The sequence below is a fragment of the Equus asinus genome, chromosome 25, assembly GCF_041296235.1.
Source record: "Equus asinus isolate D_3611 breed Donkey chromosome 25, EquAss-T2T_v2, whole genome shotgun sequence".
NCBI classification, from domain to species: Eukaryota; Metazoa; Chordata; class Mammalia; order Perissodactyla; family Equidae; genus Equus; species Equus asinus.
The window spans coordinates 53,165,751-53,190,777 of NC_091814.1; the positions used below are offsets into that span (position 1 = coordinate 53,165,751).

At 35.9% G+C, this 25,027-nt stretch overlaps 1 protein-coding gene across 9 annotated transcripts in view; it reads right to left on the reverse strand.

Moving 5' to 3' along the window:
* DCAF6 (DDB1 and CUL4 associated factor 6) overlaps nucleotides 1-25,027 on the reverse strand; it is a 147,228-nt gene that overhangs the window by 52,973 nt on the left and 69,228 nt on the right. For 4 of the 9 annotated variants that reach the window (XM_070498141.1, XM_070498140.1, XM_070498135.1 and 1 more), the window contains exons 9-12: nucleotides 24,820-24,939; nucleotides 22,603-22,863; nucleotides 7,467-7,637; nucleotides 132-191 (exon numbers count right to left, since the gene is read on the reverse strand). In XM_070498141.1, the coding sequence (XP_070354242.1) occupies nucleotides 132-191; nucleotides 7,467-7,637; nucleotides 22,603-22,863; nucleotides 24,820-24,939 (612 nt within the window). The remainder of the gene's footprint in view (nucleotides 1-131; nucleotides 192-7,466; nucleotides 7,638-22,602; nucleotides 22,864-24,819; nucleotides 24,940-25,027) is intronic. The other 5 variants (XM_070498142.1, XM_070498139.1, XM_070498138.1 and 2 more) reach the window with 2 other exon arrangements.

Sequence of the window (25,027 nt, forward strand, 5' to 3'; positions counted from 1 at the left end):
GTAATTTAGCCCACAGAATACTGACTATTAGACCAAAATGAAATGCTATGAAAAAGTGAGAGAGAGCTTGGTTTATGCACTGCAATAAAACTATGGATGGATGGGCATAGCGCATCTCCTGTTGCACGCACCCTGTTGCTCGTCAAGTGACATGGATCCAAGCTGTTTGTTAACCACAGAAGAAGGAGAATCTGAAACAAAAATGAGATTTCAACTTAAAAGTAAGCAGCAGAAAACTGCACAGCAATGTCATGATCATCTCTAAGTTTAAGAAACAAATGTATAAGGGTGGGGAATAGAAGTAAGTACTGTGGTGTATTTCCCAAGCAGTGAGTAAGCAGGGCCATGTGCTTAAGATATGTTATTCCAGGCAAGCACTTAGCAACTTTCAGAATGAGTTGAGAAAATACTCTTCTACTTTCATGCATATACCTTTTATCAAATTCATTTAGCACAGGCACAAGGTGCAAGGTAGATAAAATAAAAATGGAGTATCTCCTTCACTAAATAGAAGACTCTTCCCCTTCTCAAACTCCCTCTCCAGTTCCTTACGATGGCTTTCATGCTGGATTGGAGGATTCAAAGCATGAAATGTGATGCTCTCTATACTTTGCAAGATGTTGTTTGTCACACACCTTGAGCTGAAAAAGGAGCTCAAGTGAAGATGTTAGACAAAGAAATGGTTTATAATACCATTACAGAAACATAGATAACTTTAAAAATTCTATGGTATGTTGTGCCTATTAAAGCTATACTCCGTGAAGGCTTAGGTTTCTTTAGGTACCTGGTAGGAAAAGGAAAAGAGAGGCAAAGAGCAGGCTTAATGGTCTGGGCTTCATGCTTTCTACCTTGGCTTCAAACAGAACATTTTATTTTTATCCTTTCAATACAGTGAGTTTCTATGAAAGAATTTGTTTTATAAATGGGTTCTATTGTTTGAAAAACACTGTTACAAAGGGAAGGCAGCATGATAAAATGGAAAGAATGCTGGTCTGGAGTTATTAATTCTTTATTCTAACCCTACTGCTGACAATAATTAGCTATGTGACATAGGATAAGTCATAAAATCTTTAGGCCTAAGCTTCTCCTTTCTTCCTGGTCATCCCAGGGACCTAAGCAAGCGCTGGGGAATAGAAAGAGGTAAGTACTAGTCATGGCTTGGCTTTCAGTGTCTCAGCGGGGCTGGAGGAAAAGGGAATATGTGGATAACAAGCATAGCTCCGCCTTAAATGTAAGAATACAAGAACAGCTCTCTCCTGGTTTCTAGAATCCTATGCTCTAATTCTTAGCAAATGTTGTTTAATAAAACAAAAACCTTGTACTTTTGGCTGATCACCAGTTCCTACTCATAACAGCACTTTATTCCCCTGAAAGTAGATATTTTGAGTTAAGAGAGTTCTTAACTCGACAGTTAAGAGAAGTAGTCCAATATACTCTGGATTTTCAGCAATTTTATGTTACATAATTGCTTCCATTTGTACATTTAAAAAGTCTGAATCCTGCTACTGGGACCACTTGTATCAGCTTTAAATCGTCTACCTTCTGATATAACCAGTTTGCTCACAGATTTTTGTATTACTATATTTTGATAAAGCATGATCATCATTTTAGTAATACCTTTTACTTATCCTTCCTTATCACCTCTTCATCAGAACATTCAGTTCAACAAATCTGTACTATGCAAAAAAGAAACCAGGAATGATGGTGTTTCAATTACTTCCCTAATTTATTCATGCTTTCCCTTCCTTTTTAAGACTTCTCTTGTATCCGTTTCAGAGTTATATACAACATTCCTATTTTTATTTATTTTATTTTATTTTATTTTTTGGTGAGGAAGATTGGCCCAGAGCTAACACCTGTTGCCAAGCTTCCTCTTATTGCTTGATGAAGATTGTTGCTGAGCTAACACCTGTGCCAATCATCCTCTATTTTGTACATGGAACGCCTCCACAGCATGGCTTGATGAGTGGTGTGTAGGTCCGCGCCCAGGATCCCAACCCACGAACCCTGGGCTGCAGAAGTTGAGCATGTGAACCTAACCACTATGCAACCAGGCTAGCCCCCACGATCCATGTTGTTTTTGAAGAATAGGTAAGTTGGCCTTTAGAGAAAAATAAAATTGTATTCTTTAAAGTAAAGAAAAATAACAAAAATGTGAGTCACAGTGAAATAAATATTGGAAAATCTTCCTAGAGAGTATCCTATGAAATATTTTTGGATTTGGATTTGTTACACATTTCACTGTGCTATCATTTAATAAGAAAGAGCCCTCAGAAAACTATCAACTCTCCCACAAATCCTTTATCAAATATTTAATTTTTCTATAAATATTATGGAATGTACAAATCTTATGAAATAATGTGCATTTTATTTTTTAAATAAAATTTAGGAAGGACATTGATCAAGGATCCAGAGTGTTGTCATCTCAACAAAATTGTATATTTTCAAACTCCTGAAGGATTTAAAAATATTAATGAAGTTTATGTTTGGACAGATAGTATTAAACCAAAGGGTATCCTTTTTGGTTTTACAGTCTGTAATGGATAGTGCATCTATCTGGGGAATTATCTGTTGTTTCTCCCATCTTGAAGACCAATCTTTAAGAAGGAACCCTTCTTGATCATTGCTTCCATTCTATTTTTAATCTTGGGTACCATGCAACTGTTTTTGGAAGGATTATTTTCCTGTCACATAAACATATGAAGTAACATGTTTTTATACCACTGGATAGTCATAAACACAATATTCATAACTTCTGTTTTACAGAAATATTTCCAAATATTAACAGAGTAACTACCTGAATAGCTAATATTAAAGGAAAATACAATCATTAGTTCAATGTTGATTGCTTCAGTTGTCTGCATACTCTACTCCACTTCTGTGAAATATCTTCCAGAAAGCACCATTACAGAATAAAAATCTGACCATATGGTCCAGTGATAACATTACAAAATGCAATATGGTTGGTTAGCTTATTGGAAGTGTTTAGAATTACTATTATTATTTTTAAGGTAGAGATAAACTTTAGGCAAAAGCTCATTCAGTGGTAAGCTCAAGGTGTCTCATGGCCAATTACCATATATTTCCAAAAAATGTGCATTTTGGTCTTGAAGAAATTCTTTAACCCCTTAACATCAGAATTTTCTCAACTGTAGAAAAAAATAAAGTAGTATAGTCTAACAGGTAAATAACAAGGACTCCCTTGGTTCAAATCTGGCTTTTCCACTAAGTAATACCGTAACCCTGGGCAAGTTATTTAACGTCTCTAAGTCTCAGTTTCTCCATCTATAAAATGGGGATATGTATATAATCACAATATCTACCACATGCTGTTCTTGTGAATACTTAATGACATAATCCATGTTAAGTATTTAGGTAGCAATAGGAAAGGGTCAATTAACATTACTGTTACTTTCCTGTTTTTCAGAAACATGGAATTGCATGAAAAATGATGATAGGAAGCTGTTCTGAAAAATATGAAGCATATTCCCATGTTTCAAGTTCTAAGAGACTCCTCACTGTTTTGCTCAGGACTCTGTCCTTCAAGATAGTTCAGGAGTGCTTGCAGAGCTAGATCAGCATCACACCTGATTTACTAACTGCTTACAAACGATAAAAACATGGATCACAGGCATCCATTTGAGAAGTACTACATGGGACTGTCATCACAGACAGTGCTGGGAATCAGATACTGTCTGCATAGGATCGGGTAAGTGCTGATTTTTTCCAATATGGCTCAGTTTTGAAAAACCCTTTTTCAAAAATAATCACCAATGTTTTATACCCTTTGGGGGTATAAAAATTACTTTTTTTCTTTTCCAATTGGCAAAACCGTGCCATAAAGTGAAAAAACAGTTCCTACCTGGCCCTCTCTAAGCTGGCTCCATGCTCCAGTGGGGCTCTGTGGTGGTCGGGCCAGTGCCAGCAGACTCCACAGGGTGTTGTCACTCTGAGCAGGAGCCAGCACCCCATGACTTCGGGGGACCTGAAATGGAAAAACAGAGTTGGGTTTAAAATCAGCCATATGCTGAATGCCTCTGCTATAGCTGTTAATGGCATTCATCTGATAAACATACATACAGCTCATTCAAAACCCTGAATGCTATCAATCTCTTACATGGCCATGATATGAGGACATTCTGAGGTAGTAAGTAAGAGATACTATAATTAAGATAGTACATTATGTGTACGGCTCTACTTAGGAGTACAACAACTTTATTTATAAAATACAGTATTGTCTACCCCATCCTCATGCCATCTCTATAAATTATGGCAGGCCACACCATCTAAATAAATTAATAATTGAGAAACTGAGGCATAAAGCAGCCGAATGACCTGCCCAAGGTCATCTAGTCACAGGGCCAGAGACAAGAACTCAGCCAGTAATCTGATGGAGGCAAATTCATCTCTTTATGATGAAAGAAAAAAAATCACTGAAAAGCTAGAAATGAGTTATGATGTATTTCCTAAAAGCCGAGGAAAAAATGCAGTTTTTAAAAACTAAATGAAATAAAAACATTTCAAAGTAATCTATTTTGACTTTGAAAAATGAAATTTTTGGAAATTCGCTATGAAGAATTATAATTTATAGGTGCCAAAAATTCTTTCAGAACAGTGGTTTTCAAACAGAGGTTTGGGCAGCATAGGTGTCATGGGTGGCCAGAGGGGCAGGCAAGAGGGCCACCATTCCTCATCTCTCCTTACGTATTTTATGTTAGTGCCACTTTTACATATTCTATATTAGAACTTCCACAGGAGACTCTGATAAAAGAGCTCACAGCTGAAAAGAAAAAAAAGGAAAACCACTGTTTAAACATCTTTTAATATCCACCTTATATAGTTTATCTTAAACAGCAACTTGAAACTGAGAGTGATACCATTTGGTGCCTTGGAATAATGTTTCAGTCTTCAATTGCCAAGAAATATTGACAACTAAATAAACAAATTCTATCTGGGATTATGACTAACTAGCATCAGGTCCCCCTTCCTATTTGATCTCATTAAAATGTAGGTTATTTCTACAAAACAGTTCGATGGTTTGATCCCATTTTCCTAAAGAAATTAGGTATTGTAGATTCATCTTACAGTCAGCTGTTCACAAAAGATTCTGAAGAATCTTATATTTTGAAAAGAGAATAAAATGTTTACTAGACAATGCAGTAATTCAGAAATTCTACACTTGTTTAAATTTCTTGGTTTCTAAATCACATTAATATCTCCTTTGAATATCTTATACCTAAAAGATTTAAATGGGTGAGAAGACAATGGAAGTATCATTTATTGACATTATCATCTGTTACTGATATTCTACATATATCAAGGTATAATGGGAAAATGTTTTTATCTATGAGAATTGTACATTCTTCTACTGTTAATAAATTAAAATCTAGAATGTTAATTTTGGTGCTTTCTATACTGATAGATGATTTTAGTAGTAACATCTAGCATGAGAGAATTACCAAATAGTGTTCCTGTGACACGTGAGGCCAGAATAAAGTAAAAGTAGCACTATCAAGTGAACCCAAGGCATGTTACAATTAGACTTATTAAGGTCTCATATGAATGCTATGTTAAAAACGTATGATACAGATGCTTCACCTTGTAGGTGAAGGGAGCAATGTAACATTGAGTGATAGCACTAAGGGGCCTCTAATAATGGTCCATGCGGTCAGCCTCAGGAGCCCATTATGTTGTTTAACACAAAGTAAAGATAACATGTTTCTTAATTTCAAAACTGGCAAGGTGTCTACTCAACTTTAGCTTTTTAAAGATTACCACAAATAAACTGGTTACCAAATCAGATACTATTTAATAAGAATGATATTTAACAGTTGGGAAAATAGCATCTTATTTCACAGAGACCATATAATCACCCTAAAGCTTTCTGATTCTTAAAAAACCCTACTTCAATTAAAATTGGTGAACTAAATATGAAAGGCTGAGTCTCAAAATATTTTTCTAATGTTCACAATGTACGTTTCTTACCTGTTAATGCAGACAGTTTTATTTCACACTTAAATTCATTTTAACACTTGGTTCGTTACCTGCTAAATTTGAATAAAATATTTATATATGTAGGGACATTTTATCTTCTTCTTATGTGTTTTTATGTTGCCTAGTTTTTTACTTTTGAAATAGTTTAGCTAGAGTTTTATATAAAGCACAAAATCATAGCAAAACGTCTTACCATCAAATGTCATGAGCGTAACTGAATCAAACTTTCTTTTTAGTTTTAAGTATTGAAAAAGACTGCTTTATAGTAAAAAAAAGTCAGAGGCATCTTTGCTTGATTGATATTCCCTCTATTAACATAACACTGAATTAAAAATCAGGTCCGAATTTATTCCAAACATCACACCTATATTACGTAACTTAAATCTATTTTACTTCACTATGATATTATATAATGTGCTTTTGTTACCACAGCACTTAGTGGAACACATATTTATAAAGTGGAGTTTGTCCAGTTCTACCAATATACAAATTAATTCCAAGTAATTAAATCAGAGTTCTCAAAATAATTAATGCCCAAATCATCACTCCTTAGGTTGGCAAAACAAAGTAGATCAAAGCTTTATAATCTCATTAGTATTAGAACCCAGACACACTCTAGCTCCTAAATAAAAATTTATAGCACCTACTATAGTTACCTATAGTACAGGATAGGGAGTACCTATTTATTATCCATCTTGAAAGAATTAATTTGACAAATTATTTTACACTATATCTTTCATTAATTCTTTCAACAAATGTTTATTGAGCATCATCAGCTTTCTGACCATAAAAGAACTGGGCCATTAAAATACTCAATGAAAAGGAAAGTGGTACCAATTATTACTGTTTTATCAAAGTTTTATAGCATAAGCGTAGGAACATGAGAGTGTGGAGTACTTTTGCTGCCCTACATATCAGAAAGCTCATTATGTGTAGAAGAATAAGGAAGCAAATGCTGAAAAATGTCAAATAATTACAGAAGGGGAAGACAGAGTCAGCATGCTAGTTATGGCCAAACAATACTCTAATTCTAAAATCTAGCACTGCTAGGTTTATATGGGAATAGGGACAGGTTAAATTTCAAAGCGAAAAAATGAAGAAGAGCTAGGAGCCAGAAGCATAGATATTATTTCAGAATGTAAGAAATTTCAACAGAAATGATCAAGTCAGGCTCTGAATTCACTAGGTTATTAGAAAGTAGTTCACTTATAAAATTAATAAATATTTGCTTCTCTCCAAATATATTACAAATAAAATAATGGATTATTTTATATTCATCTCTGCCAAATGCTGCTGCCAATCTGTCCCCCTAGCCGTGTGGTGATGAACACCACCATATGCAAGAAAGGCAGGGACAAGCTGCAAGCACATCAGCTCTCCTTTTGAAGAGGAAAAGGGAAGCATCTTATTACACAGTAGCAGTGTTAAAAACCAACTTTACCAGCTGCTTAAGGACACTTGACATTAATAACCTGAAGCATGAGGGTCCTGTGAAGAGCCCTCATGAGAAGACTGATCAGAAGTGGAAGGCTGTTGTTTGGCACGTGCAGCGAGCTCTTGCTGCCTCTGCTGCTCAGCCTTCTTAAGCCTCAGTTGTTGCAGGCGCTTACGGAGCAAAGCTATCTCAGGCCCCCTTAAAAATTCTGACATAGATAAGAAAAGAAAAGTGAAAAGACAGCAATGAAATAGAAAATAGTAAGAATTTGATTATACATTAAAGAGAGAAAGATATAAATAAAACACATGCCTGACAGAGGAATACTAAAAACAATTTACTCATAAAAAAGAAATTACTGATCATTAAGTTATGCGATAAACTATATACTCTTACACACCCAAATGCTTCTGTTTAACTATGATGAATTAGACATATATGGTTCTCAAAGAATACTTAAATAATTAAAGAGAATGAAAATAAAGTCTTCCATAAACAAAACATTTAAAAATGAACACTCTTTTTCTCATAATTTCATCTCTTTTTACAACAAAATGATACTACGAAAAGAAAAATTGAAAAATATCAGTCATCTCATCTAATCTATACACAAAAATCACTTTACCAATTTCCATCAAATAATAATTAAAATTCAACTAAAATTATGAAAAAGTTATGCATTTGGAAAAATTTGGAATTTATTAGTGGAGAGCACTTTAAAAAATGAAAGTTACATATTTTTCAGCTAAAATGTTCCTTTTTATGTTAGAATTGTCATTTACTTTTTCTTTAAGCTCAAAAATACTTACATAATCTTTAATATTTTCTTAAACTTCATCTGGAACAGTGGTCATAGACAAAAAGTAGAAACATAACATGAACTTCTGCAGAGATATATTGAGTGCCTACTATGTATGAGGCATTGTTTTACGCTCTGGGGAGAAATAAAACATTGAACAACATAGTCTCTACTTGTGTGGAAGTTTATGTTCTGAGGGGAAAACAGGTATCAGTGAACACACAACATCCAAATATATGTAATATACATGTGTGTGTTTGTATGTGTCAAGTGAGGATAACTCATTAAGTAAAGTAGGCAGGGTAAGGTAACGGGGATAGAGATCGTGGGGGAGGGGGTTCTTTTATGTATGGTCATTAAGGAAAGCTTCTCTCATAAGATGACTTTTTAACAAAGACCTCAAGGACATGTGGGAGTAAACCACAAGGATATCTGGAGGAAGTGTGTTCCAGGCAGAGGGAAGAGCAAGAGCAAATGTGCAGAGGGAGAAGTGTATCTGGATGTGGGACACATATCACAGGTAAAGGCAGAAGAATTTGCTGATAGTTTGGATGTAGAGTGATCCCAAAGTTTTTGGCCTAGGTAACAGGAAAAATAGTTACCATTTATTGTGGTGGAGAAGGAGCAAGTAGTATTAGAGGGAAGAAAAGAACTAACAATTATCCAAGCGGAGAAACTGAGTAGGGACCGAAGATAACATTCACCAGTAAATTTGGATGTCACCAGTGATGTTACTTTATGCCACCCAGAAAGTAAGTGATGACAAAGAAGTCTAAGAACTGAACTCTGGGAGACTCCAATGTTTAAGAGGAAGAAAAGCTGTAGAAAGAGTAAGGAGAAGCCAGTGAGGAGGCTGAAGAACTAAGTGAGGTGAGTTCTGTAGGCTAAGTGACGAAACTGTGTCAAAAAGGATAGAGTTGTGTCAAATGCTGCTGACATAATGAAAAAGCCACTGACTGAAAACACTGAATCTTGCACCTTGGAAGATGTTGATGACCCTGACAAGAGCTGTTTCAATAAATCACAGAGGCCAAAGCCGGACTGGAACAGGTTCAAGAGAAAGGAGAGGTAATGAAATAGAGACAAAAAGCATTTATATACTCTTTCCAGAAGTCTTGCTGCTAATGGGGAACAGAGAAATGAGATGATGGATGGTGGGGGAATAGAGTGACGGGAGGTTTGTTTGTTTTGGTTTGGGAGATAATACATATGTTTGTATGAGGATGGACAATGTTCAATTGGCAGGAGGAAGAAAGATGATGCATGAAAAGAAGTGGGCAAATGCAGGAATGATGTCCTTGAGTAGATCAAAGGAGATGAGTTACAGTGGATAAGAGAAGGAACTGGTTTTAGATAGGTGCATAAAAACTTCATCCACTATAACCAAAGGGGAGGCACAGTATCTGGGTAGAGATTCAATAGCGATAGATTTGAGGCTGGCAGCACACAAAATTTCTCTCAATGACACTGGCAGCAAATTACACAAACTACCAAATAACTTTCAGCCTCTTGTACAGAGATCATAAGGGTACAAAATTCGGCTTATTGTTTCAGGAATCAATCATGCCTAAGATACTAACCTCTTGTTAACATACACTCTATTTATAAAGAATTTTATTCCATTAGCCAATCAGCAGCTAAGATTTAATAAGCAATTCAAGTTATCACCATAGTTTCTCCTCACTAGTTCTTCCTAAAAAATTCTCCAGTACCAAGTAGAAGAGTATGCATTGACAAATAAACTGTGAGACTCAATGGCGTAGTGCCTTCTTTCAGGTGCATACATATACTTTATTTATTGTCACCAAAATAGTAATGCTTTTAGCAATATAAAGAATTATTATGCAGGTATAAAGTTTGTCATTTTATACTTCAAAAGAAATTACCATAAAGAGAGAGATTACATACATGTCAAATTTTGCTAAGAAAACAGAAAAATCACAAAAAATCCACCCAACTTCATTGTTGTTTCAAAGTCTCTCTCTTGAGCTCCCAAATGTTTTTTAGGGATGTAAGAGTCTCCATCCTAGACCCACTAGGTGATGCAGCAAACAAATAGCATGCTTTAAGTATAAGCAGTGATGCTCTATAACTTTGAAAATCAAAGTTTAGTTATAACAATGTCTTGAGCCATTTATTTAATGCTTCCAGTGCTTTTTAAAGAAGAATTTGCTTACTTTTAAGACTGGTTGTAGGTAGCTTTTTTCCCCCCCCGGTTAAAAAAAAAAAAAAAATGAAGCTAGGAAAAGAAGTCACCACATAGCAAACTAGGAAAGACAAATAGTGAATTGAAAATTCCAACTAGACATACTAAACATATAGTTCTGCTAGCAGTTTGAAATATTAAAGGCAGGTAAGATACATATACATTACATCTTTTTTAAATGTATACACAGACACATATAATTTATAATGTGAATAAATGCTTGGAGAATTAGTTTCTTTTAACATAAGCCAAAATGAAAAGTGAATACAATGAATACCTTCTGTTGAATTTTTAAAACAACAACAACCAAAAATCCCTCAACAATGTGTCAGGAACTGCTAATGGGAAATCTGTACTTCCATCTCCCAAAACTGCTAACCCAATTCCTCTTGCTTTCTTTGAAAGACTCCAGACTGGTCTCCCTAATGACTTACCTTCCACTAAGAGAGGAGAACAATAAAACTACAGTTGACTTAGCAAAGGTCCACTTGGTTCTAACCTCATGTTCTGCCTCTCCAAAACACAGAGTCTTTTATCCTGGACCCTAGATTATTTTCATGACTTATGTGCTGGTACTTTATCTGCCTGCTGCCAATGTGTCCTCTACTCCCAACCTCCTCCTTGCCAGGGGATCCTTGGGCACTTTTTCTTCTAGAACTGGTCACTCCTTTACTGACTTCTAAGCTCCTCAGGTCTCTTCTTTAGTCTCCCCAAAGAAACCTAATATTTCTAATATTTCCACTTGTTTCTAACCTATAAATGGCCTACACCTAGTCTCACGGATCCCCTTTAAGGAAACTGTAATCTGGGTATTTGGGCTTTGAAACGTTTGCTTTGATATGCTGTACAACAGAGTTCTTACTTCCCTAGTCATTTCTCTACAGAGCTCAATTTAGCTATAAAGATATGAATAGACCTGAATAATTTGTAAATCTGAGCAGACAGTAATTTGTAAATACGAGTCCACACACAAACCATGTTATAAATGATTTAAAAACCTAAATTCTCATGATCTGAGTGGTCTATTTAATTAGAAACACACAGATCCTTTAGGTGATTCACTTCTCAAGGTGAGCACTCAAAACAATTTTATATGTACTGATATCCCCATCCAATACTAAGAAACTACATTCTCTAATATATTCTTTTATTTAGATTAAAATGAAACCAAAGGAAAAAATTAAACTATCACCCGCTGAAATGAATGCCTCATTTAATACCCTCTCATTATTACCATGGGGAAAAATTACAAAGAACACACAAAATGAAGACACTTCCAGGCTTAGTTTATGAAACAACTAAAAGTGATATCTAATAGGCATTACGGAGAAAAGAAAATATTTTACAGTCACTTTGAAATACTTTTAAAAATAAAATTATGAAGATTTCATTTTAACCTATATAGTTTCAACTCATAGTCACAGCTTTCTGGTTTTGAAATAAATAATCTTATTATCACATTTTTAAAAGCACAGTCTTTTGTTAAATATTCAAGAAAAGATCATGTATAAGAATCAGAATGTCTGATTAAATTCTGAGTTATGTACATAGAATATGGTTTCAAATGGTTTGACTATGTGAATTAAAATAAAATTCAAGAATACAAAGGTGAAGTCAAAGAAAAACAAAAAAAACCTACCAACTGATTTCAAATTCTACTTGAATATATTTACCTTCCCTAATTCAGCTACAAAACCCAAAGCCGATTCTGTGGCCCCCTCTAGATACACTATTCTTCAGGTAATGCATTTCGTATAAGCACCTCACTTGTGGCTTCATTTTATTTTCTTCCTACTCATATTTCTGTTTGACCTGGTTCCATCATTTATAAATATAATTTTTAAAAAATACTTCTGTAAGTTACCTTAAAATATTTTTGGAACAAAGAAAAAGTATCTACTCAGTCCTATGAGGTCTGGATAGCCAAGGGCAAACAATGGATCCAAAACCAATAAATGACTGGACATCCAATCACAGCAGCTCCCGTGATGATATCTAAGATATCACCAAATTTTGGAAGCCCATCTCAAACATTCAGAATAAAGAAGTGGGGCTGAAACTATAAAGACTAAAATACATCTAAATGTAACCTACATGGCTTACATTAGTTTAAAGATAACAGTATCTTTAGAGACTGCGTTGCTGGAAGAAAAAAGAGGCTTATATAGAACAAGATAGCTAATCTCTCTGTCTTTATGAGAGCATAATCTAGTAAGAGAAAATAAGTCATAAACAAATCAATGAAAAATGAGCAAAACAATTACAAATTTTTATAAGTGCCTTTCAGGAAAAAAAGAGGGCTATGTAAAAGAGAATTAAATTTTAAGGAGGGTAAGAAAGGAAGATGAATCTAGCTAGGGCAATTACAAAAGAACTCTCTTGGGTGACATTTGAGCTGAGACCCAAGAAAAACCAAGTTGGCTATATGATAAGCCAGGGGAAGAGCTTCTCAAGCGCAGAGAACAGTAAGTACAAAGACTCAGAATTGGAAAGAAAGAGGCAGAAGAGAATTTGGCACATATAAAGAAGTGAAAAGAAACCAGTAAAGCTAGCTAGAGCGTAATGATTATCGGGGACTGAGAAAGTGGTATGAAACAAGGCTAGAGAGGCAGGCAAGGACCAGGCCATGTTAGGTTCTTATAGGCCCAGAGTAAGGAGTTTGATTTTTCTTCTTTTGTGGATGTATTCCTAAACACAATTGGAAGTCTTCAAGGGTTTTAAACAGCAAAGTTATATGATCTGATTTAACATTTTGAAATAATACTCCTGGCGCTGCATGGAGAGTAAATTATAAGGGAACCAGAGCAGATGCAGGGAGATCAATTAGAGACAAGAAATGATTGTGAGATGGAAAGAAGCAGAATACAAAAGCTATGGGAACTGATACAATCACCCAGGGATAGAGCGTATGTAGAGAAGAGAGCATAGATTAAGGGGTTCTACTAAAATATACGGAAGTAAACAAAATGACAAAAATTAACAATGGTTACAGAAAACCAGCCAGAGTTGGTAATAAGAGTAAATAGGAAAAGTGGTGTCACAGATGCCAAGAAAGGAAAGTATTTCAAGAAAAGAGTGACAGACTATGTTAAATGCAACTGAGTAAAAAATCTAGTAACAGGGTGGGTGACATCAGCGTCATGGCAGAGTGAGCTCACCTGGGACTCTCTCCCCTCCAAATTACAACCAAAAGGAGTAACCATATTCCAACAAAAAACCCTAATAGCACAGGAATCCTCAGAAACCCACAGCAGCCAAACAACGGAGGGTGGAGAGCCTGGAGCCCCCTCGGAGGAGCTGGAATGGGGTGAGAGAGAACTTCGCTCCCTCCCCTAAAGACTAGGATCGCTGCCGTGGGAGGCTCCGTGAGGGAAGGAGCAGGGGAGGGGCCACACGTGCGGGGGATCGTCCAGGACTCCCACAGGCCCATGCAGCCCAGAAGGAAACCCTCTAACAGGGGAAAGCTTTTGCATCAGAGGACCCCATCAAGCCAAGGCCCCAGGAAACCAGAGTGAGAGCTGACTGGAATCCAGGTCTGTGCGCGAGAGAAAGTGGCCCTCCTCCCCCAACCCACGCTGCGTGCCGGCCATCTCGGGTGAAGGCAGAGGGCTCAGAACGCGGGGCTTTCAACCCCCATCTAGTGGCAACAGGCTGTAACTGCAACCAAATAATAGCATTATGTGTAAAGACCGTTCATCTACCATCCAGCAATTTACAGAAGCTCCAGACCAGAAGGAAAACAATAAAAAGACAGAATTATGTCCTGAGGACTTGGAAATAGGTAAACTAAGCGATGAATTCAGAATAGCTATCATCAAAAGACTCAATGAGATAAAGGGAAGTACAGAGAAACAAGTCAACGAGTTCCAGAGTTACTTCACAAAAGATATTGAAACTATAAAAAAGATCAATCAGAAATACTAGAGATGAAAAATACAATGGATCAAATAAAACAGAATATGGATTCCCTGAATGCCCACGTAGACACCATAGAGGGGAAAATTAGCATAATCGAAGATAGACAGGTTGAATGGCTCCAGAGAGAGGAAGAAAGAGAACTAAGAATAAAAAAAACTGAAGAAAATCTCTGAGAAATAGCCGATTCATGAGAAAATGCAACTTAAGAATCATCGGTATTCCCTAGGGCATGGAAAAGGAAAATGGAGCAGAAAGTGTGCTCAACGAAATAATAGCAGAGAACTTCCCAAATCTAGGGATTGAGAGAAATGTGTGTGGAGGAAGCTTTCAGATCTCCTACATTTGTCAATGTAAAAAGACCTACTGCAAGGCATATAGTAGTAAAAATGGCAGAAATGAAGGACAAAGAAAGAATACTCAGGGCAGCAAGGCAGAAGAGAATAACCTACAAAGGAACCACTATCAGACTTTCAGCGGATTTCTCTAGAAAACCTTTACAAGCTAGGAGAGACTGGAATGACATATTCAAATCTTTAAAGGATAAAAATCTTCAGCCAAGAATACTCTATCCAGCAAGAATATCGTTCAGATATAAGGGAGAAATTAAATCTTTTCCAGACAAACAAAAGCTAAGGGACTTCACAGCCAGAAGACACCCCGTACACGAAATCCTCAAGAAGGCCCTCATACCTGAAAAAAGAAAAAATGGGAGAAAGGGTCACAAAACACACAGTAGGGAGACAAATAGATAGAATCAGAATAGGATAGCAAATATTCAACTATGGCATTAGGATAAAGGGAAGGAAATCACCAAAAACAAAGACAATCTCATCACTCTAACCACAACACAAGTTTGAGTAAGAGATAAAAACAATAACTTAGGAGGGGAGAAGGAAAGGGACTGAATCAGTTTAGGCTAAGAAAATAAGAGGCCACCAGAAAATGGATTGTGTTAGTGCACCAGATTCTGAATACAAAAACACAAACTTCAGGGTAGCCACTAAACTAAAGAACAGACACAACAAAACATAAACAAGGAAAAAGCTAAGACACCCAGCATAAGAAACTGCAGAAGTCAATTGGTAGGCTAAAACACACAGGACGAGCAACAAAGGAAATGCAGGAAAACTGGAAAACGAGCAACAGAATGACAGCATTAAGCCCTCATGCATCAATAATCACCCTCAATGCATACGGATTGAACTCTCCAACAAAAAGACACAGAATGGCAAAACGGATTAAAGAACAAGATCCAACAATCTGTTGCCTCCAGGAAACACACCTCAGCTCCAAGGACAAACACAAGCTCAGGGTGAAGGGGTAGAAGACAATACGCCAAGCTAATAGCAAACAAAAGAAAGCGGGTGTCACAATACTTATATCGGATGAAATAGACTTCAAGATAAGGCAGGTAAAGAGAGACACAGAGTGCCAATATATAATGATCAAAGGGACACTTCATCAAGAAGAAATAACACTTATAAATATCTATGCACCCAACACAGGAGCACCAAAGTTCATAAAACAACTATTAACAAACCTAAAAGAAGATATCAAAAATAACACAACAATAGTAGGGGAGCTCAACATCCCAGTCAGATCAATGAACAGACAGAAAATCAACAAGGAAACAGTGGAGCTAAACGAAAAGCTAAAACAACAGTTGGACTTAATAGACACATATAGAACCCTCCATCCAAAAACAGCAGAATAAACATTCCCCTCAAGCGAGCATGGAACATTCTCAAGGATAGACCATATGTTGGGAAACAAGGCAAGCCTCTACAAATTTAAAAAAATTAAAATAATAACAAGCATCTTCTCCGATCATAATGCTATAAAGCTAGAAATTAGTTACAAGAAAAAAGCTGAGAAAGGCACAAAGATGTGGAGACTAAACAATATGCTATTGAACAAGCAATGGATCATTGAAGAAATTAAAGAAGAAATCAAAAAATACCTGGAGACAAATGAAAATGATAACATGTCATACGAACTCATATGGGATACAGCAAAAGCTGTGTTAAGAGGGAAATTCATCGGGGGCTGGCCCTGTGGCCGAGTGGTTAAGTTCGCACGCTCCGCTGCAGGCGGCCCAGTGTTTCGTTGGTTCGAATCCTGGGCGCAGACATGGCACTGCTCGTCAGACCACGCTGAGGCAGCGTCCCACATGCCACAACTGGAAGGACCCACAACGAAGAATATACAACTATGTACCGGGGGGCTTTGGGGAGAAAAAGGAAAAAAATAAAATCTTAAAACAAAAAAAAAAGAGGGAAATTCATCGCAACACAGGCACATCTTAACAAACAAGAAAAATCCCAAATAAGCAATCTTAAACTACACCTAACTGAATTAGAGAAAGAACAACAAACAAAGCCCAAAGTCAGCAGAAGGAAAGAAATAATAAAAATCAGAGCAGAAATAAATGCTATTGAAACAAAAAAGGCAGTAGAAAGGATCAATGAAACAAAGAGCTGGTTCTTTGAGAAGATAAATAAAACTGACAAACCCCTAGACAGATTTACAAAGAAAAAACGAGAGAAAGCTCAAATAAACAAAATCAATCATGAAAGAGGAGAAATAACCACAGACTCTGCAGAAATACAATGGATTATAAGAGAATACTACGAAAAACTATATGCCAACAAAATGGATAACCTAGGGGAAATGGATAAATTCTTGGACTCCTACAATCTCCCAAAGCTAAGTCAAGAAGAAGCAGACAATTTGAACAGACCAATCACAAGGAAAGAGTTTGAAACAGCAATCTAAAGCATACCAAAGAATAAAACCCCAGGACCAGAAGACTTTCCTGGGGAATTCTACCAAACTTTCAGAGACGATTTAATATCTATCCTTTTCAAGCTATTCCAAAAAATTAGGGAGGATGGAACACTTCCTAACACATTCTATGAGGCCAACATCACACTGATACCAAAACCTGACAAGTACAGCATGAAAAAGGACAACTACAGTCCAATATTGCTGATGAACACAGATGCAAAAATTCTCAACAAAATTTTGGCAACCCAAATTCAGCTATTCATCAAAAGGATCATACATCATGATCAAGTGGGATTCATACCAGGGACACAGGGATGGTTCAACATCCACAAATCAATCAACATCATACACCACACCAACAAACTGAGGAATAAAAACCACATGATCATCTCAATAGATGCAGAGAAAGCATTAGACAAGATCCAACAGCCATTTATGATAAAAACTCTGAACAAAATGGAGGTAGAAGGGAACTACCTCAACATGATAAAAGCCATATACGACAAACCCACAGCCAACATCATACTCAATGGGCAAAAACTGAGTGCCATCCCCCTGAAAACAGGAATGAGACAAGGATGCCCTCTATCACCACTCTTATTTGACATATACTGGAGGTTTTGGCCAGAGCAATTAGGCAAGAGAAAGGAATAAAAAGAATCCAAATAGGGAGGGAAGAAGTGAAACTCTCGCTGTTTGCAGACGACATGATCTTATATATAGAAAACCCCAAAGAATCCATTGGAAAACTTTTAGAAATAATCAACAACTACAGCAAAGTTGCAGGGTATAAAATCAATTTATATAAATCAGTAGCATTTCTATACTCTAATAACGAACTAACAGAAAAAGAACGAAAAAACACAGTACCTTTTACAATCGCAACAAAAAGAATAAAATACCTCAGGGTGAATTTAACTAAGGAAGTGAAAGACCTATACAACGAAAACTACAAGGGTTTTCTGAAAAAAATGGATGATGATATAAAGAGATGGAAAGACATTCCATGTACATGGATTGGAAGAATAAACATAGTTATAATGTCCATTCTACCTAAAGCAATCTACAGATTCAACGCTACCCCAATCAGAATCCCAATGACATTCTTTACAGAAATAGAGCAAGGAATCCTAAAATTCATATGGGGCAACAAAAGACCCCGAATTGCTAAAGCAATCCTGAGTAAGAAGAACAAAGCTGGAGGCATCACAATCCCTGACTTCAAAACATACTACAAAGCTACAGTAATCAAAACAGCATGGTATGGGTACAAAAACAGGTACACAGATCAGTGGACCAGAATTGAAAGCCCAAAAATAAAACCACACATCTATGGACAGCTAATCTTCAACAAAAGAGCTGAGGGCATACAATGGAGAAAAGAAAGTCTTTTCAACAAACGGTGCTGGGAAAACTGGAAAGCCACATGTAAAAGAGGGAAAATTGACTATTCTTTTTCACCATTCACAAAAATAAACTCAAAACGAATCAAAGACCTAAAGGTAAGACCTGAAACCATAAGGCTTCTAGAAGAAAATGTAGGCAGTACACTCTTTCACACCAGTATTAAAAGGATCTTTCCGGACACCATGTCTTCTCAGACAAAGGAAACCATAGAAAGAATAAACAAATGGGACTTCATCAGACTAAAGAGCTTCTTCAAGGCAAAGGAAAACGATTGAAACAAAAAAACAACCCACTAACTGGGAAAAAAATATTTGCAAGTCATACATCTGACAAAGGGTTAATATCCATAATATATAAAGAACTCACACAACTCAACAACAAAAACTCAAAAAAACCAATCAAAAAATGGGCAGGAGACATGAACAGACATTTCTCCAAAGAAGACATACGGATGGCCAATAGATACATGAAAAGATGTTCATCATCACTGATCATCAGGGAAATGCAAATCAAAGCTACACTAAGATATCACCTTACACCCATTACAATGACAAAAATAACCAAAACAAATAGTAACAAACGTTGCAGAGGTTGTAGAGAAAAAGGAACCCTCATACACTGCTGGTGGGAATGCAAACTGGTGCAGCCACTATGGAAAACAGTAGGGAGATTCCTCAAAAAATTAAAAATAGAAATACCATATGACCCAGCCATCCCACTACTGGCTATCTATCCAAAGAGCTTGAAATCAGCAATTCCAAAAGTCCCATGCACCCCAATGTTCATTGCAGCATTATTTACAATAGCAAAGATGTAGAAGCAACCTAAGTGTCCATCAACTGATGATTGGATAAAGAAGATATGGTATATATACACAATGGAATACTAGTCAGCCATAAAAAGGAATAAAATCGTCCCATTTGCAACACCATGGATGGACCCTGGGGGAATTACGTTAAGTGAAATAAGCCAGATAAAGGACAATCTCTGTATGACTCCACTCATATGAGGAATTTAAAAATGTAGACAAAGAAAACAGATTAGTGGCTACCAGGGGAAAGGTGGGGTTGGGGGTGAGCACAAAGGGTGAAGGGGTGCACCTACAACACGACTGACAAACATTAATGTACAACTGAAATTTCACAAGATTGTAAACTATCATTAACTCAATAAAAACCAACTTGAAAAAAATCTAGTAAGATACAAACACAACAGTATACTTTAAATATGGCAAAATGGAAGTCACTGGTGACTCTGAGAAAAAGTTTCAGTGGAAAAAGAAGTTGAAAGGCCTATTAGAATTGGTTGATAAGCAAAGAAAAGATAAGAAAATGGAGATAGTATGTGTGTGCAACTCTTTTGAAGACTGTGATTATAAAAGGAGCAAAGATGTAAGGCTGGAGGGGAATGTGGGATAATTAAGAGAGGATTTTTAAGACAGGAGAAATAGACCATGTTTGAGGCCAAAAGGAACAATTCAAAAGAAAAGGTAATAATGAAGACACAGGAGAAGGAACAAAGTCCTTGAGAAGCTGGAAAGGGATGGGAACTACACTGGCTAGCCTTTGATAGGAGCAGACACACTTCTTCCCAAAACGTGTCTGCCTCTATCAGAGACAATACGAGTACAGATGCTAGACAGTGGGGAGATCCAAAAGTAGAAAAGCGAGTGCTTTTTTTCCCCACCACTGTGACTGAGAGGTGGTTATCCGCCGGGAGTGAGATGAGGGCAAAGGGGAGTGGCAAAAGTCTGAGACATGAAGGAGTGAAATAGACATTTTGTCTAGCTGTTGAGCAACAGTTTTGAAAGACTGCTCTGACACAGAGCATTGAGCACCCACTGAAATTTGTGGTCTTTCTTCACTATCGTTCAGTGACTCAGTTGCAGACTAAGAAAAGGGAAATAATTAGGTTCAATCAGAGATGGAGTTTTGTCAGGCAAGTTTTCACATTTCCATTGTTCCTTTCCTTCACTCCAACAAAAGAGACAGAGGAAATGCAAGGAACATGAAGAAAAGGCATAAACATTTACATAAAAAGGTATCTACAGCAAGGCAAGAAGCAGACTTTTTCATTTTCTCTATCTCTATGCAAGGCAAAAATAGGAATCATGGCTCTAAGATGACACTCTCACTTATACATGGACAATTCCCACTATCCACAAACCATTCTGGATTTAAAAGTGCATAAGAGATTGCGGGGAAAAAACAAAACAAAAAGCATTAAGTCCTTATTGTTAAATTGTTGAATGGTCTCTAAGATAATGAAAAGCCTGTTGTCAAAACAATCACAGACACAGTCTTTAGATGTTGCATCTAATATCAAATCATTTTCCTCAATAACGATACTATCCTAGTAGCATGGAAATATTCTGATTTTCCACAGTTTAGCCAACAAAATTCTTTTAATAATCTACCAGTTAAAAATATTTCCTTACATTCTTTGAAAAATCTACAGGCAAAGGTGCCAAGTAATGTTCAATGACTACATGATCAACACAAAAATGGTCTTTTTCTATTTCAATGATTCAAATGACTGTAGTACTTAATACTTACATTAAATATTAAAAGAGATTTAGCAATTCTGAAATCTAGTATTAAAAAGTATTAAATATCTACAACAAAAAAGAAACACGAAACTCCAAACCTAGCGCTTCCCACAGAAGTGCATTTGTGACATAACTGCAATTAATGAAGATGCAGTGGGACATGGAAATGAGCGGGGGAATCTTCCTGCTAAGTTTTCCTGATAATTTATAATCCATCAAAATCTCCACGAATATTTCGAAGAATGCTATCACTTTAAAAGTTCTTGTTTTTACCTATTTTATCTGCTTTGAAAAGCAAACTTTTTTAAAATTCTGTCCCTACTTCGCAAACCCTCCAAAATGCTTTATTTTTCCATAAGTTGAAATACTATGTCAATTAGTGTGGAAAATCTGATTTTATGGCTCAGTTTTAGCTCATTATTATAGATAAACTGTACACAAGTGTTAATAGTTACATAGCTGGCTTCTATTCCCATAGAAACTGAAAATGAATTACCAAAAATGAGTATACCGATAACTGACTGCTCAATTTAAAACACCCCATATTGGCTGATCTGGTACCAGATTCCAGAGAAGCAAGAATAAAGTGACAGCTTGGCAGTGAAGCTGTTAGGAATTTTTTATAGGTTTTAGCTTAGGCCTGCCAGCTGTATCTCTAGTTGCTAATATTTTTGTTTATATGTCAAGCAAAATGCTTCCTTAGAAGAACCAAAGAAAACTATGAACAAACGTCTTTCTGGTTATTATAATTACATGTATACAGCTCAAGAGTCAAGTATACTACAGACATATTTGCTGAAAATTACTGTTATAAATACTAGTACATTCATAGTTGAGGGGGGAGTTGAACGTGAAGAATTATAATATTGAGAGGAAAATAGTATTTTAACAGAATTTAGGAGTTGATTTTTTTCACTAACAAAGTACCAAGAAGACAAGGATTTGTTAAAACAAAAGACAATTCTTTTATGTAAATATAGGATAAATTATTCTTTTGGTAAATTTTATATGTTGCTGACAAAAGATCATATCAAATGCACCATACAGAATATATTTAAAGTATTTCATGATTTGAGGAAAAAGAATAAAAAATATAAATACAACAGAACTAATAATAATTAAGGCTATATTTTCACTATCACTTTAATACAGACTTAAAACCAAATAAATCTAGAAAGATATTTTGGTCCACAATGGTCTATAAAAATAATTTCTAAGTCAAGTGCATTAAAGTATGTCAAAACACTACATACTAGTACTTCTATTTTTTAAACAACTGTCTTACATAAATTGAAGATTCCTGCTATTTGTTAAAATTCATGCAAGTTAGGCACACTTGATTTTTGTGTTTAAGTTACATGGTCACATATTACATGTCATTTTGATCATTTATTCCAGCAAGAACAAGTTGATGTGATTTAGTATCTTTCAAAACAGCCCATAAAGTTGTTTTCATTATCAGAAATCATCAGATGTACCACAGCCTATTTAAAGAGTAACGTCCTCACCAGACTGATGATGTGTATGGTGTCCAGATGCCTCAGCAGACTGCCTTTGCTCACTGTCTGGAGAAGACAGCAAAGAAGTAGAATGAGGGCTTTCTGTAGAAGATGAGGTCGAATGAGCCTGAGCTGACACTGCAGACGAGGCAGAAGGCTGAAGAAACTGTTCAGCTGGAGTATCTACTTCCATAGCGGTTTCACCCGCTTCCAAATCAGTACTTGAGGGAACCGTGGGAAGAGTTGAAACATCTGACTGACTTGTTCCACCTTCAAAAAGCACATGTTAATGCATAATGCAAATTCAAATACTAATTGCTTTCCAAAACTAACTACTCTAAAGAGATATGTTCAGGAAATACATGTGCACTTGCATGTGCACACACACAGAGAAATATACAATTTCAGGATATCAAAAGCACCACTGGTAGTTTGGTCCATTTGACCAAAGAGGCTAATCAGGAGGGATAAAAATCTATCTACAGCATATTCTTGTTAAAATAATCTTTCAAGCAAAATGCTCAACATGGTAGCTTCATTAAGACAAAGCTAAATAACAGCTTGTGAGATGCCTATAAATAATGTCTATTCCTTTAAATTTGAAGATGATTCTGACTTAACAGCTGGATAATAGGATAATGGATTTATATTGATATATTTCCACTCTATAACATAATGTCCTTGGAAAAATATTTAATAAAAATTTTACTGGCACAAGTAAAGCTATAAACAGGCTAGAACAGAATTAAGTTCCTGATTCCTATTTCATTTGCAGGAACGTTTTAACCACTAAACTAACATAACACAGTCATGATTTAAAAAAGGCTTGAGCATCTACTATGTGCTCTGCTAGGCTTTGTGCTATCTGTAAAGGAATAATTGAGAATACTCAACAAACAGTAAAAATTTCCCTGATTTTCCTTCCAATCTAGATTTTATTAAAAGAAAAATGGAATGGACTAATCAAGTTCATGTTTTATAAGATACAACTACCATGCACACTCTGATTTCATTCTTCAGAAGGCACAGCCCTGGGCTTGTGCACAGTCACCTTGGGATGACACTGGGTTTCAGTGTTGCCTTTGAGTGCATCCATCTCTGCTATTTCTCTTAATCAGCCTACTTCTGCTGATAGCACATCCAGCTATTAGCCTCCACTAATTGCCAGCTGATTTCTGTACTGTTTTCGACAATGCCCTCATATATTGTGAAGGTCATAAGATGATTCACCTGGAAAATAATACCCATCGTCCTATGTGGACTCTTTCAACTTTCCTCTTCACTACTTTGTGAAAAGCTAAGTGTAATTCTACAGATACCACTAGGATGAAGGATATGAATGGCAATGAATATATAAAACATTTATGTGAAGATATCTTAGTTCCTGAGAAATGAGGAGAATATTACTATTTGGTATTGAGTTATTTCATTAAAATATTTAAGAATTCACCTTAGGGTACTATATCCAATATCTCTAGTATTCCTAAAGTAAATCTAAATAAAATAATGTCTATTTAGTTTATTGAAAAAAAAAGATGCAACTACCATGGAATATGAAGTTTTTTATTTTAATCACTATGATTTAAATATTTTAGTTTAAATTTAAGCATGAATTTAATAACTCTTAAGCAAATCCACAGTCCAAGGAATTTTTTTTAAATGTTATTGATACACAGGAGTTAAGAAGAACCATTTATAGACTAAATTCAAGAGAATTTTTATTTGGGGATTTAAAACATTTAGGAGTTAACTTTCATACTCCTCATTTCTGATGGATAAGTAACTTGCCAAAGACTACAAAGCTGGAAAGTAGTGAATCAAGGTATGAAAACAGGTCAGCTGAAACAGTGATTAATAACCAACATATGTACACAAGTTAACTAAAGGAGAAATTATTCAATTATATAAAACTTTGTAGATAAGTTTTATATTTCTACTCCCAACGTGCACAGAAAAACAACTTTAAGTGAGGACTATCAGACTTTCTGATTTTTTTTGAGAAAAGCAAAAAATAAGGGCTAGGTCTACTGAAACCTGAAGGGACAAATTATACCCAATACTCTTTGTCCTCTACAGCTTTACACCTTCACAGCTTCACACAATGCGAGAAGAACCTTATGATGACTGGAGATATAAAATACGGTATAGATTAGATGATATAAATACAAATGACTTCAATAAATAATTTGCCAGCTTTCTGATGACTTAGTTAATAAGAAAAATTACCTCTGGGTCGAGATCTTCCTCGTCCTCTATTGCTTTGCGCAACTTCACTCGCTTCTTCAAACCATCTCGATAACATGTCAGACATTCTCTGCATCAATGACACATTGGGACTTTGTTCTCCTATGACAACACAGGTCTTATCAGCAAATTTAGTAATCAGTTAGGATCTTTCATTAATGCAAAAATCTAGGTTTGAAGGCCTTTAAAA